The sequence below is a fragment of the Rhinopithecus roxellana genome, chromosome 14, assembly GCF_007565055.1.
Source record: "Rhinopithecus roxellana isolate Shanxi Qingling chromosome 14, ASM756505v1, whole genome shotgun sequence".
In the NCBI taxonomy this organism is placed as follows: Eukaryota; Metazoa; Chordata; class Mammalia; order Primates; family Cercopithecidae; genus Rhinopithecus; species Rhinopithecus roxellana.
Genome location: NC_044562.1, coordinates 121,959,530 through 121,973,266, shown reverse-complemented (window position 1 = coordinate 121,973,266; position 13,737 = coordinate 121,959,530). Strand labels below are relative to the sequence as shown.

The 13,737-nt window shown below is 44.8% G+C and overlaps 1 protein-coding gene across 3 annotated transcripts in view; it reads right to left on the bottom strand.

Annotated features, from left to right (window-relative positions):
* FAM168B (family with sequence similarity 168 member B) overlaps window positions 1–13,737 on the bottom strand; it is a 39,759-nt gene that overhangs the window by 14,019 nt on the left and 12,003 nt on the right. For all 3 annotated transcript variants that reach the window (XM_030916293.1, XM_030916294.1, XM_010378685.2), the window contains exon 3: window positions 9,679–9,762. In XM_030916293.1, coding sequence (XP_030772153.1) covers window positions 9,679–9,762 — 84 coding nt within the window. The remainder of the gene's footprint in view (window positions 1–9,678; window positions 9,763–13,737) is intronic.

Below are 13,737 nucleotides of genomic sequence, written 5' to 3'. Positions count from 1 at the left end.
AAGAAGAAGAAGAAGAAGAATACAAAATTTTGCCCAGCCTTTAAAAAGGCCATCAGCAGAAGGGTTCTATAGCAGTCTGAAAGATGCTGATCTGGAAGATGGCCTGGCAGTAAGGCATAGGCTGGAAAAAAAACAGTCAAACCATGCCACTGGACATGTTCAATCTATACAGCCAACGTGCAACAAGAAGTTACAGTTCTATTTGATAACTGATTCACTAAAGAAAGAATGAGAAGAAAAAGGAACAGCTGTTAGAAGTTGTTAAAACAAGCAATAAACTCACGACCTACATCCATCAACATTGCTAATAAGAAAGTCCTTGACCTTTTCGTCACTGTTCGAACTGCAGAAAGAGCTCAGAGTGAAGAGAAGATGCAAGCTGCCAACCTGAACGAACCTCTAATAGAGAGTATAAAATCAAAGTAAGGAAAATCTGAGAACACCTCCCTCCAAAGAGGGAGTCTCTGAGTCAGAAGCGCTCATCTGGCCCACCACATCCACTGAAAAAAGGTGAAGTCCTTTCTCAGGCTTCATTTCCTTAGGACACACAGTCGAGAGGCCCACCTATGATGTCTTCCTTTTCTTCTACTGAAAGCCTCCCGCTGCAGAAATCCCTCCAGCTAGCCCTAGGTTTCCCAATTCAATCACCCACGGTGTCTTTTTTGTTTTTGTTTTGAGACGGAGTTTCGCTCTGCTGCCCAGGTGGGAGTGCAGCGGTGCGATCTCAGCTCACTGCAATCTCTGCCTCCCAGGTTCAAGTGATTCTCCTACCTCAGCCTCCCGAGTAGCTGGGATTACAAGCGTGCACCACCATGCTCAGCTAATTTTTGTGTTTTTAGTAGAGACGGGATTCACCCATGTTGGCCAGGCTGGTCTCAAAGTCCTGATCTCAAGTGATCCACTGCATCCGGCCTACCCAAGGTGTCTTACAACACCTACCTTACATGCAGGTTTTGCTGAAGCAAAAGGAGCGACTGCTCCAAGAAGGAAGCATGCATATGCAACTCAGCATGCAATGCATGGGATGCTAAACCTGTGCATTTCACACATGCACATTTTACTTAAAACCAAAACCAAAAAGGAACTAAACAAATATTAATGATGTGCATGCTCAAGTTACTGAGGTGAGGTATACTGAGGCCCACAACTTACTCTGAAATGAAAACCATCAAAAATTAAGATGGACTGAAGGATGGATGGAGTAACGTGTGTGTGATACAAGTAAAATGTTACTTGTAAAAGTTGACTTTAAAAAGTTTAATCGTAGAATCTTAGCATCCATATACAGATGATCACTGAAATTTCTGCAGCTTTTCTGTGATATCGGAAATGTTTTACAATAAAATGTTGAAAAAAGTCAACTACTTCTAATCAGACCAATGGTTTTTAATATATATTATCTTACTGTTTTTTCTTATGACTATGCGGCTATGTTCTAACGCTCACCAGGAAACTTTGGTCTTGGTTTAGGCATGAATGTTACACCATTTTCTAGCCAGCATTTAAGAAAAGTGCATTTCAAGTAAGACAAACAGGTCTCCCTATCAATTTAAGACTTAGTGTGGGGCCAAGAGCTATGGTGCACACCTGTAATCTCAACACTTTAGGAGGCCAAGATGGGAAGATAACCTGATTCCAAGAGTTCTGAGACTGGCCTGGGCAGCATAGCAAGACCTCGTCTCTACAAAATAAAAATTAGCCAGGCATGGTGCGGTGTACCTGTAGTCTCAGCGACCTAGGAGGCCAAGGCAGGAGGATCGCTCATTGAGTCCAGCAACTCTGGGTTACAGTGAGCTATGATTGTACAACCACACTCCAGCCTGGGCGACTGAGCAAGACCCTGTCTCTAAAAACCAATAATTTAAAAAATTTTTAAAAACTAAGTAAAAACAAAATTTTAATTAAAAATAAAGACTTAGTGTGTGCTTGTCACCTTCCTTAAGTTTTTTTTTCATTCAGCACTAAGTCCACCATATCCCTCCATAGTAATTCAACAGGAACTTCACAAACTTCAAATAAACAAATATACACAATTACCTCATCATACCCAAAACTATACACTGCCCCCTGAAATATCAAATTCATTCAGTGCTAGGTCTCTCCAAAACAACAGCTTTCCAGATTCTCCCTCCCCAAGAAGCCCGTCTGTGCTGACGCAAGCCATGCGGCGAGAAGAGCAGAAGCTCCCTCCTTCCACTTTTACCAAACCTGCGAACGACCCTGGCTGGGCCCTCAGGAAGGACATGCACAGGGTCACTGACTTTAGAATGCCAACTGTTCGGGAACCAGAAACTTTTTATTTAAATAGGTCATTTTTTGTTTCCAAAAGTACTGTGTACCACACAGATTTTTATAATAATTTTTGAGTAAAAAAGACATTTATTTAGAAAATTTTAAAAATTCAGAAGCCTAAAGTACATGTGAGGAGAAAAGATCTGCACCAAAACACAGCATCATGAAATTTCTGAACACTAGAGGCAAAAATCCTACAGAGTAGCAAAGAAAAAACAATGTTACACTTAATCAGGCACCAACAAGGTATCCCAATTCTCAGCAGCAGTGGTGGAAGCTGGAAAGCTATTGAGCAAAGGCCTCCTGAAAATTCTGGGGGGAAATAACTGCTACTCTAGAATTCTATATCCAGACAAACGATCAACCAAGTGTGCATGCAGAATAAAATGTTTGCAGACATGGAAAAGCTCAAAATTGTGACTTTTCCATACTCTCCCAGGTGCTTACTGAAGAAAATCCCCCGCCAAAGCCAGAGTAAACTAGGAAAAAAGAAAAGAACTCAGGCAGAAGGGAAAGGAAAAAGCAAGCCCTGGGATGATGAGGAAGAGTGACCCCCCAGGGTCTGGCCCAGAGGACAACCAGTCCAGGTAAGAGAGAGGAAGGGAGGGCTTCAGAGCTCACCAGGAAAACACAACACACAGGTATCGGAAATTGCTAAGAAGAGATCTCAACACATCGGGGGTAGCTGGAGGTTTAATTAATGCTATGGTCACAGAAACCTAATCAAACACACCAGGTAAGTACAGTATTAATTCCAGGGAAATCACAGTAGATGCAGAAGGAATTGCAACAGAGCACACACAGGACAACAGGATTGCCACATAGAGGACAGAGCTGTCAACAATGCTGATGTGACCACAATAACAGACCTGTGAAGGAAGGTAGGGGCAGCAAAGTGAGAAGTCAGTAAAGCAGTGCCACTTTACGAAAAGAAGCAGAGAACAGCAGAGACACGTCATGTGGAAGCACGGAAATCACGAACAAAAGCAGCTTTACAGAGTTAAAGAGCTAGAGTGTCCATGGGGAGTGAAATGTGGGGGCTCCCACAAGGGAGCAGGGAATTGCTACTGTTCATTTTAAAAAGCCTTTTGGAGCGCTGCAATCTTTCACCTAAGTGAATGTAAACCTTTAAGACAGAAAGAAATAGGCTCAACAAGATCTCACAGCCTATTAATATTCCAAAGGCTATTCTCTCCTGCTTGGCTGCCATGCGTGAAGTTTAATTTTTAAACAAACCAAGGGTTTCATTTTATGGCTATAATTCTGAGTTCAAAAAGAAAAGAAACGCCAGGCATGGGGGCTCATGTCTGTAATCCCAGCACTTTGGGAGGCTTAGGTGGGTGGATCACCTGAGGTCAGGAGTTCAAGACCAGCCTGACACACATGGAGAAACCCCGTCTCTACTAAAAATACAAAAATTAGCCAGCGTGGTGGAGAGCGCCTGTAATTCCAGTTTCTCAGGAGGCTGAGGCAGAAGAATCACTCCGCCTCCCGGGTTCAAGTGATTCTCCTGCCTCAGCCTCCCAAGTAGCTGGGACTACAGGTGCCCGCGACCACACCTGGCTAATTCTTTTATTTTTAGTAGAGACGGGGTTTCACCGTGTTAGCCAGGATGGTCTCGATCTCTTGACCTTGTGAACCGCCCGCCTCAGCCTCCCAAAGTGCTGGGATTACAGGCATGAGCCATGGCACCCAGCCAACATTTGTATCATTTAAAATAAGTGCTAATGTAATAAATATCTAAACCACCTTGTGTGTAGAGCTTATTACAAAGAACAGACTGTTTTGACAATTTCAGATCCTCATTACAAATACTAGTTATAGGTCCCTGTGACTCTAAGTGGGAGCAGAACAGAGGCCTCAGTGTGCTGGCCCAGCTGACATCTGTGCCTGATCGTAGGCTTGGCACTGAAATCCTCCCGTAACAAATCAAGGAGTTATTTATCCATTATTCCAATGCCAAAGGTGAAGTTAAACAACTTACCCAGGGAGTGACACAGCCAGGAGTATAAGCCACATCCAGCTAACTCCACAAACCAAAGCTCTGATTCCAAAAATGGACAGCCCAGTTGTATTAATTCATTCTCACACTACTAATAAAGTAATACCCGAGACTGGGTAATTTATAAAGGAAAGAGGTTTAATGGACTCACAGTTCCACATGGCTGGGAGGCCTCACAATCATGGTGTAAGGCAAAGGAAGAGCAAAGGCACACCTTACACAGCGGCAGGCAAGAGAGCGTGTGCAGGGGAACTGCCCTTTATAAAACCATCAGATCTCTTGAGACTTAGTATCATGGGAACAGCACAGAAAAAATCCACCCCCATGATTCAATTACCTCCCACCAGGTCCCTCCAATGACACGTGGGGATTATGGGAGCTACAGTTCAAGATGAGATGTGGGTGGGGACACAGCCAAACCATATCACCACTCTTGATGTGTGCATACACAGCCTTGTTCAGGCAGACAAAATGAATGACACCTTCTCCATTTCCAGATTCCAAAAAACAGAATTCTTCAGCAGAAGACATCTCATCACAAGGTTCTCAGATTCCTCTTATGTTACAATTGGAAGAGGGCTAAGAAATATGTGGCATTTGGATTACAAAAGTGCTCTGGAAGCCAAACTCCACATATACAGCGTTGAAACCACAAGTCAACACTGGGTACAAACTGGATGGCAAGAGAACCAAGAGGCAGATCAACAAAGCAGCAGGGGCCGGGTACAGTGGCTCACTCCTGTAATCCCAACACTTTGGGAGGTCAAGGTGAGAAGATTGCTTGAACTCAGGAATTTGAAACCAGCCTGGGCAATACAGTGAGACCCCATCTCTACAAAAATTTTTTTAAAATTATCTAGGTGGGGTGACTTGTGCCTAAGGTTCCAGGTACTTGGGAAGCTGGGGCAGGAGGATCATTTGGCCGTGAGCCAAGTTCATGCCACTGCACTGCAGCCTAGGCAACAAAGTGAGATCCTATCTCACACACACACACACACACACACACACACACACACACAAAGAGAGAGAGAGAGAGAGAAAGCAGCAGGAAGGGAGAAAAACTTCTCTTTTAAATTTTTTATACTGATAATTTTGGTTTGCTCACCAGAAACAGGGATAGGCTCACTGAAAAGGGAATTAAAAAATTCAAAACATGAGGCTGGGTATGGTGGTTTATGCCTGTAATCCCAACAGTTTGGGAGGCTGTGTTGGGAAGATCCCCTGAACTTAGCAGAAAAACACTGTAACTGTACCACTGGACTTCACCTTGGGTGAAATCACAAGACCCCCGTTTCTTAAAAACAAACACTTAAGACATGAAAACAGAGAGGATCCCAGAAAAAGATGGGCACACAGCTGTGATCCAGACTCAGGTCAGATGGCCAACAGCACTTGTGGGACATCAGAAAGACTTTCTTTTTTCTTTTTTTTATTTTTGAGACAGAGTCTCGCTCTGTCACCCAGGCTGGAGTGCAGTGGCGCGATCTTGGCTCACTGCAACCTCTGCCTCCCAGGTTCAACTGATTCTCCTGCCTCAGCCTTCCGAACAGCTGGGACTACAAGTGTGTGCCACTACACTCGGCTAATTTTTGTATTTTTAGTAGAGACGGGGTCTCACCATATTGGCCAGGCTGGTCTTGATTTCCTGGCCTCAAGTGATCTGCCCACCTTGGCATCCCAAAGTGCTAGGATTACAGGCATGAACCACCGTGCCTGGCTGCCTTGTATTTTTCATTCACCAATTTCACAGCTTCTCCTACAAGACCAGAAGATCTGGCACTGGTGCGCCAGCAGTCTGGCACCCAACAACTGCCTGGCACCCGTCAGCGGATGCCCCTCTCAACAAGGCAGGCCATTTGGGCAGCTGGAGTTGCTACCTGCCTGTCCCTGCTTCTGGATTACAGAACAATTTGAGAGCAGTCTTGGAAAAGGGACAACACAGGCCTTACCTCCCTATGAGAAAGGAGAGATGTTCAAGAAGATGGGTGACAAGCTGGGCATGGTAGCTCATGGCTATAATATCCCAGCACTTTGGGAGGCTGAGGCAGGAGGATCACTTAAGCCCAGGAGTCTGGGACCAGTCTAGGCAACACAGTGAGACCCATCTCTACAAAAAATAGAAAAATTAGCCGGGTGTGGTGGTGTGCACCTGTAATCCCAGCTACTCGGGAGGCTGAAGGAGGAGCACTGCTTGAGCCTGGAAAGTTGAGGGCGCAGTGAGGTGTGATTGCACCACTGCACTGCAGCCTGGGCGACAGAGCAAGACCTCGTCCCAAAATAATAATGAGATGGGTGGCACATGTTCCACAGGGTAGCCCCCAGAGGCACCCAAGGCGGGAAGTTGTCAGCAGCACTCGGCCTCCAAACACCATCCTGCCTCTGCGAGGCAGTGCTGCACATTTTTGGCAAGAACAGCTTTGTCAGCCTGAAATAAACTCAAGGTTCTTCTCATAAAATAAAAAAGTTGAAAGTTTTAAGTACATTTTCACACTGATTTGTGCCTCCATGAAGATATGAGTAAAAGTGGGCTACCTCTGAAAATCCCAAAAGAGTAACTTATGTTATGGTGGTCTACAGCATGATCATCACATGCCACATTCATACGTATGCCGAGGATACTTCAATCCATTCCTACCATCACACACAAAAATTAACTCCAAATGGGTCACAGACATAAATGAAAAACCTACAAGTGTAAAACTTCTACAAGAAAAAAGAAGAAAATATTTGTGAAGTTAGGTTACACAGGTTTCTTTCTTTTCTTTTTTGAGACAGAGTCTCGCCACCCTGTAGACCAGGCAGGAGTGCAGTGGCGTGATCTCAGCTCACTGCAAGCTCCGCCTCCCCGGTTCTCACCATGCTCCTGCCTCAGCCTCCCAAGTAGCTGGAACTACAGGCGCCCACCACCATGCCCAGCTAATTTTTTGTATTTTTAGTAAAGAGGGGGTTTCACCGTGTTAGCCAGGACGGTCTCGATCTCCTGACCTCATGATCAGCAGGCCTCGGCCTCCCAAAGTGCTGGGATGACAGCCGTGAGCCACTGCGCCCAGCCAAGTTACACAAGTTTGTTAAGTATGGTACCAAAAAGCATGATCCATAAAACGACTAACCCTCATCAAACTTTTTTTTTGAGATGGAGTCTCACCCTGTCGCCCAGGCTGGAGTGCAATGGCATGATCTCAGCTCACTGCAACCTCTGCCTCCTGGGTTGAAGCAATTCTTCTGCCTCAGCCTCCTGAGTAGCTGGGATTACAGGAGCGCACCTCCAAGCCCAGCTAATTTTTGTATTTTTAGTAGAGACAGGGTTCCACCATGTTGGCCAGGCTGGTCTCAAACTCCTGACCTCGTGATCCACCCGCCTCGGCCTCCCAAATTGCTGGGATTACAGACGTGAGCCACCGCACCTGGCCCAAACTTTTAAAACCTCTGCTCTTTGAAAGACACTGTTAGAAGAATGAAAAAGCCACAGACTGGGAAAAAACATGCATATATCTGGTAAGAACTCTCAAAACTCAACGATAAGAAAACAGTAACCGACATACAGTAAAAACTGTATACAAATTCTTCACCAAAGACATATAGAAGGCAAACACGCACATGAAAAGATACCGCTACACATTCACTAGAATGGCTAGAATTAAAAAGACTGACCACACCAAGTGTTGTTAAGGATGTGGAGGAACTGCAACTCACCAACACTGCTGGCAGGAATGTAAAATGGTACCACCATTTTGGAAGACAGTTTGGCAGTTCCTCACAAAGTTAAATACACACCTGCCATAACAACCAGCCACTCGAATCCTCTGTATTTATTACTCAAGAGAAATCAAAGCATATGTTCACACAATAAACTGCATATAAATATTAACAGCATTTTCTTTTTTTTTTTTGAGACGGAGTCTCACTCTGTCGCCCGGGCTGGAGTGCAGTGGCCGGATCTCAGCTCACTGCAAGCTCCGCCTCCTGGGTTTACGCCATTCTCCTGCCTCAGCCTCCGGAGTATCTGGGACTACAGGCGCCCGCCACCTCGCCCGGCTAGTTTTTTTTTTTTTTGTATTTTTTTAGCAGAGACGGGGTTTCACCATGTTAGCCAGGATGGTCTCGATCTCCTGACCTCGTGATCCACCCGTCTCGGCCTCCCAAAGTGCTGGGATTACAGGCTTGAGCCACCGCGCCCGGCCAGCATTTTCATTTCTAATAACCCAAAACTGCAAATAACCCAAACGTTCATCACATGGTACATGGATAAGCAAACTGAAGTATTTATTTCCATACAACAAAATACTACCTAACAAGAAAAAGGAATGAACTACGGATACACACTACGAGACGGATGGTTCTTTCAAGGCAAAACACAAAAGGAAAACCACTCTAAAGGGAAAAAATGGGCCAATGTGGCAAACAGCCAGGGACTGAAAGTCGAGACTCTTGGCCTAACTGTGTCTTATAGTCATGGGAAACCACTGAGAAAAATTCACCTGGGAGCATCACTCTGGTTTAAATGGGAAGAACACTAACCAGGGAGAGAAAGCTTGGGAGCATGATGACCAATTCAGGAAGGTTTTTTCAGGCTGTGAACTACAGGCTGAACAAGGGTGGTCACAGTGGAAATGGAAAGGAAGAGATGGATGTAAGGACAGAACATAAAGGCAGAATTTTACGATTCACAAAACTGGAAGAATTTGGGGAAAGGACACTGCTATTGTGTCCTCCTCTGTCAGAGTTAACTGTGTGAAGCTAGTGTGAGGGACAAAGCTGCCCCAGCAGTCCCAGGACTAAGGCCACACCACAGCCTCAGATCAGAGTGTGCACCACCACTGCTGCGGGTGAAGAAAGTCCAAAAGGAACCAACACCGGAGAGTGCAGGCTCCTAGGAGGAAATCCCACTAAATAACCAATCTCCTCAAGATTCAGACCCAAACCAATTCCACTTTCAATAGTAACAGTGATTTCTAAAATCTAAAAATATTCATATATACCTTACATGGAAAATAATATTTTTTAAAAAATATGATCAGAGTGCTAAAGTAGTCAAATAAAAATTATCTCTAAAAACATCAACATGGAAATTCCACCTGTTAGGATGGCAAGAATCTTCAGTTTCTAGTAGGTGATACTACTTCACGAACAGATGCTCTGGCAGAGTTAACTCTAACAATCTAGTGATTACAGATTTGCCTTGTGGGAGGACATGAGAAACACAGCATATAAAGCTTCAGTGCAGTGAGAATTAAGCTTTTGTTGCACTTATCAACAGGCTAATTTAATGAACTTGAGACATCAACTCAACCAAGTCCTAATTCTATACCCACCCTTCTCAAATCCATCCCTTGACCTTTCTCTCCCAGCTGTATGAACAAAGCATTTTATCACCCAGCACGTACCTGTTTGGAAGGTAGGATTCGCTCCAGGATACATGTTAGGAGAATAGGCAGGAGCTGCTGCTGCATAGCCCATGGGAAAACCAGCTGAAGAAAAATACAGAACAATCTCATGTCATCAACTGAAGCAGTGACGCACAATCACCAGAGCTCCTGCAAAGCCATCGCTCTTACCTTCGTCCCCAGAATGCTACAGACTAACTTAAGCAGCCCCGAGAGCACTATGTGTGGCCAACAGTGTGTCTCTAGTTCTCTTCTTCCCATAGAACTTTGTTTTTTGTTGTTGTCTCTTGAGACAGAGTTTCACTTTCGTCACCCAGGCTGGAGTGCAATGGCACGATCTTGGCTCACTGCTACCTCTGTCTCCCAGGTTCAAGCAATTCTCCTGCCTCAGCCTTCCGAGGAGCTTACGGGTGCATGCCAACACACCTAATTTTTGTATTTTTAGTAGAGACGGGGTTTCATCACATCAGCCAGGCTAGTCTCAAACTCCTGACTTCAGGTGATCCACCCACCTCAGCCTCCCAAAGCGCTGGGATTACAGGTGTGAGAACTGCGCCTGGCTTTCCCTCAGAATTTTGATAGGTCACAATTACATATTTTATTTTTTATTTTGGGGGGGACAGAGTTTCACTCTTGTTGCCCAGGCTAGAGTGCAGTGACACGATCTCGGCTCACTGCAACCTCCGTTTCAAGCAATTCTCCTGCCTCAGCCTTCTGAGTAGCTGGGATTACAGGTGTCTACCACCACACCCGGCTAATTTTTGTATTTTTAGTAGAGACAGGGTTTCACCATGTTGACCAGGCTGGTCTTGAACTCCTGACCTCATGATCCACCTACCTTGGCCTCCCAAAGTGCTGGGATTACAGGCGTAAGCCACAGTGCCCAGCTTCAATTACAACATTTCTGGAAGTTTCATTCCAAACTCTCAATCACGTAATTACTTAGCAAGAGTAATAAGGGTGCTAAGGGTATCACGCACTAGGTCCTGTTACCCTCATCTGACTTCACGGCACAAAGTCTGGAAGAATCACTTGAACCCAGGAGATGGAGGCTGCAGTGAGCTGAGATCGTGCTACTGCACTCCAGCCTGGGCGATGTCGAGTGACACTGTCTCAAAAAATAAATAAATAAAAATAAAAGCGGTAAAATCTTTATAATAAGCACTAAAAGAATACTAAAATAATTTTTTTTTTGAGACAGAGTTTCGCTTTTGTTGCCTAGAGTGTGACGATGCTATCTTGGCTCACTGCAACCTCCGATCCCAGGTTCAAGCGATTCTCCTGCCTCAGCCTCCCGAGGCTAAGGCAGGCTAATTTTTTGTATTTCTAGTAGAGACAGGGTTTCACTATGTTGACCAGGCTGGTCTTCAACTCCTGACCTCAGGTGATTCGCCTGCCCCGGCCTCTCAAATTACTGGGATTACAGGCATGAGCCACCACGCCCAGCTATAAAAGAACTCTTTATAAGTTAATGAAGAATTAAATGAACAGGCTGGCCACGGGCAGAGAAACTCTATCTCAAAAAAATAAAAAGGAAGAAAGCCTTTTGAGGAAGAGTTACTTTTTTCCATTAAATGTAAACAAAAAGAAAAGTTATAGACCAGACTCTCCATTAGCCAGTAAGAGTACAAAGTTGCATAAAAGCATTTTCCTTTCTCATATCTTCTTAGCTTTTGGCAGTGAAGTTTCAAAATTACAGAAATCTTCCTTTAAACGTGTTTTGTAAACCAAAAATTAAAAAAGCCTAAAAAAGTGTTTTACTCCAATTCTCTTGACCGGTCAGTAAATGACAGCCCACAGGGCAATTTCAGCACACTGCCTGTTGTCGCGGTTTCACTGGAACACGCACGCCCTTACATGCTCAGTATTATCTACAGCTGCTTTTGTGCTACGAAGGCAGAGTTGAGTGGTTGTGATGACAGAGATGGTATGATCCACAAAGCGTAAAATATTTTTATCTAGACCTTTATCTAATTTACCAATCCCTGCTTTTGACTAACCAAACAGCAGGAGCAAAATGCACATACCTCAGCATCCTCACAGCTTTGCACAAAACTGGTGATTACAAGAGGCAATCCTTGTCTTATTGTATTGATGAGAACCATAAGGGTGTGCTAATGCCATTGGTTTTGGCCATTCCTCTGGCTCCAGCTGCACTCAGGATCCTCCTTAGCTATTTAAAATACTCTTTAAACTGGTGTTGACACAGCTCATCACTAAATTATCTTTCATCAATTCTGGAAAATTCTGTCACTGCTTTTTTTCTTTTTTTTTGAGACGGAGTCTTGCTCTGTTGCCCAGGCTGGAGTGCAGTGGCACGATCTCTGCTCACTGCAAGCTCCACCTCCCGGGTTCTCACCATTCTCCTGCCTCAGCCTCCTGAGCAGCTGGGACGACTGGCTCCCGCCACCACGCCTGGCTAATGTTTTTGTATTTTTAGTAAAGACAGGGTTTCACCATGTTAGCCAGGATGGTCTCCATCTCCTGACCTCGTGATCTACCCGCCTTGGCCTCCCAAAGTGCTGGGATTACAGGCGTGAGCCACCGTGCCCGGCCTGTCACTCCTTTTCTTACGGTTTCTCTACTCAGTCCTTCCGGAGAAGAGCTCCAGTGTTTCTTTACTGTTGTTTTCCTGCCTTTCCTTATGTTGCATTCTGGTTTGTTCTCTCTTAACAAGTGTTTTGTCTTGACATTAACCTGAAACTTGTTCATATGCCATTTTGTTTCATTTCTTAAAGTTCCAGCTAGTTCTTTTTTCCCAGCATCTTGTTCCCCTCTTATGTTTCTGATTCTTTCTTTTTTATCTACAATTCTTCTAAATTTGTCTGTGTGACATAGTTTCTACCTGATGGTTCTTCTCCTGCAGTCTGTCACGGGTGGTGCCTCTTACTTGATGGGAGGCATCCCATGCTAGCAGGCAGAACTTTGCCTGCAGGAAGCCCACGCAACCTGGGTTGTGAACATATGCCCCCACAGCAGTTCTGCATTCGCTGCTGTCAGATGCTCCAGGAGTAAGGAAGCCTGGAGACTATTTTTATGTTGATTTCTCAACTTCTGAACGAACCCCTGGGGAGTATAACACAAGCTAGAGCCCCAAACATCTCCGAATGCTTACAAAGTCTTAGTAAAGATCTCCCCCTTCTCAGAGCCCAAGCATACAAACTTCCTTATGGGGCCACTGGACGACTAGACTGTTTAGTCTATCTCTTTGCTGGGAAGTATCCCTCTCCAGAGGGACGAGAATGATTGATAAGAAGTCTCACTTCCATTCCCTGTTGCAGGGGTCCTAAGACTCAATCTCTACCCCCACGTGGGTTGCTAAAACCCACAAATAGCACATGTCCCCAGGACAGGCAGGACATTAGTTCAAAGGCCAGGTGAGCTGAGTTTCACAGGGCTTTCACGTTTGACCCCAGCTATCTCTCTTACCTCCTGCAAGTTCAGTTATACATTTGTAAAATGTTTTATTTCATTTTCTGAGAGTCTTACAGCAACAAAGTTTTGGGGTTATCTCTTCTATCATATTACCAAAACCCAAACTGAGGCTGTATCATTACAAAGAACTACTCCTTGTGCAAAGTCACCAAAGCGAACAACCATTTATTATTTTTGACCAACCAGCTCTTGTTCCCTCAATATCCATTTCCTTGCAACCCTCACTTGCAGTCCATATTTGACCAGCTGACTCCACCAAAGGGATGGGGATCAGGCCTAAGTCAATCAGCAGACTCCCCTTTGTGGCCCAGGGATGGACGCTGAGTTTAATCAGAACAAAGCCCAGAACCGGTTTGAATAAAGAACAAGCAGCACCATTGGGCTTTCCTGTAGGGTGAAGGTAAAGAGGCTCTTAGTGAGGGACTACTGGGAGGGGCCTGAACTTCAGAGACCACAATGAGAAGGAATGGGACCTGTGACCAACACTAAGTTAACAGTGAGAAAGTGAAGCTGAGACCAGGAGGTAGAGAAACTAGATTCTGGTCCCAACTGCTGGAGCCACTAGATCAAGTTTTGACCAAATCCAGTCCTACCACTTGATTTTTTACTTCCAGGTATTTTCTT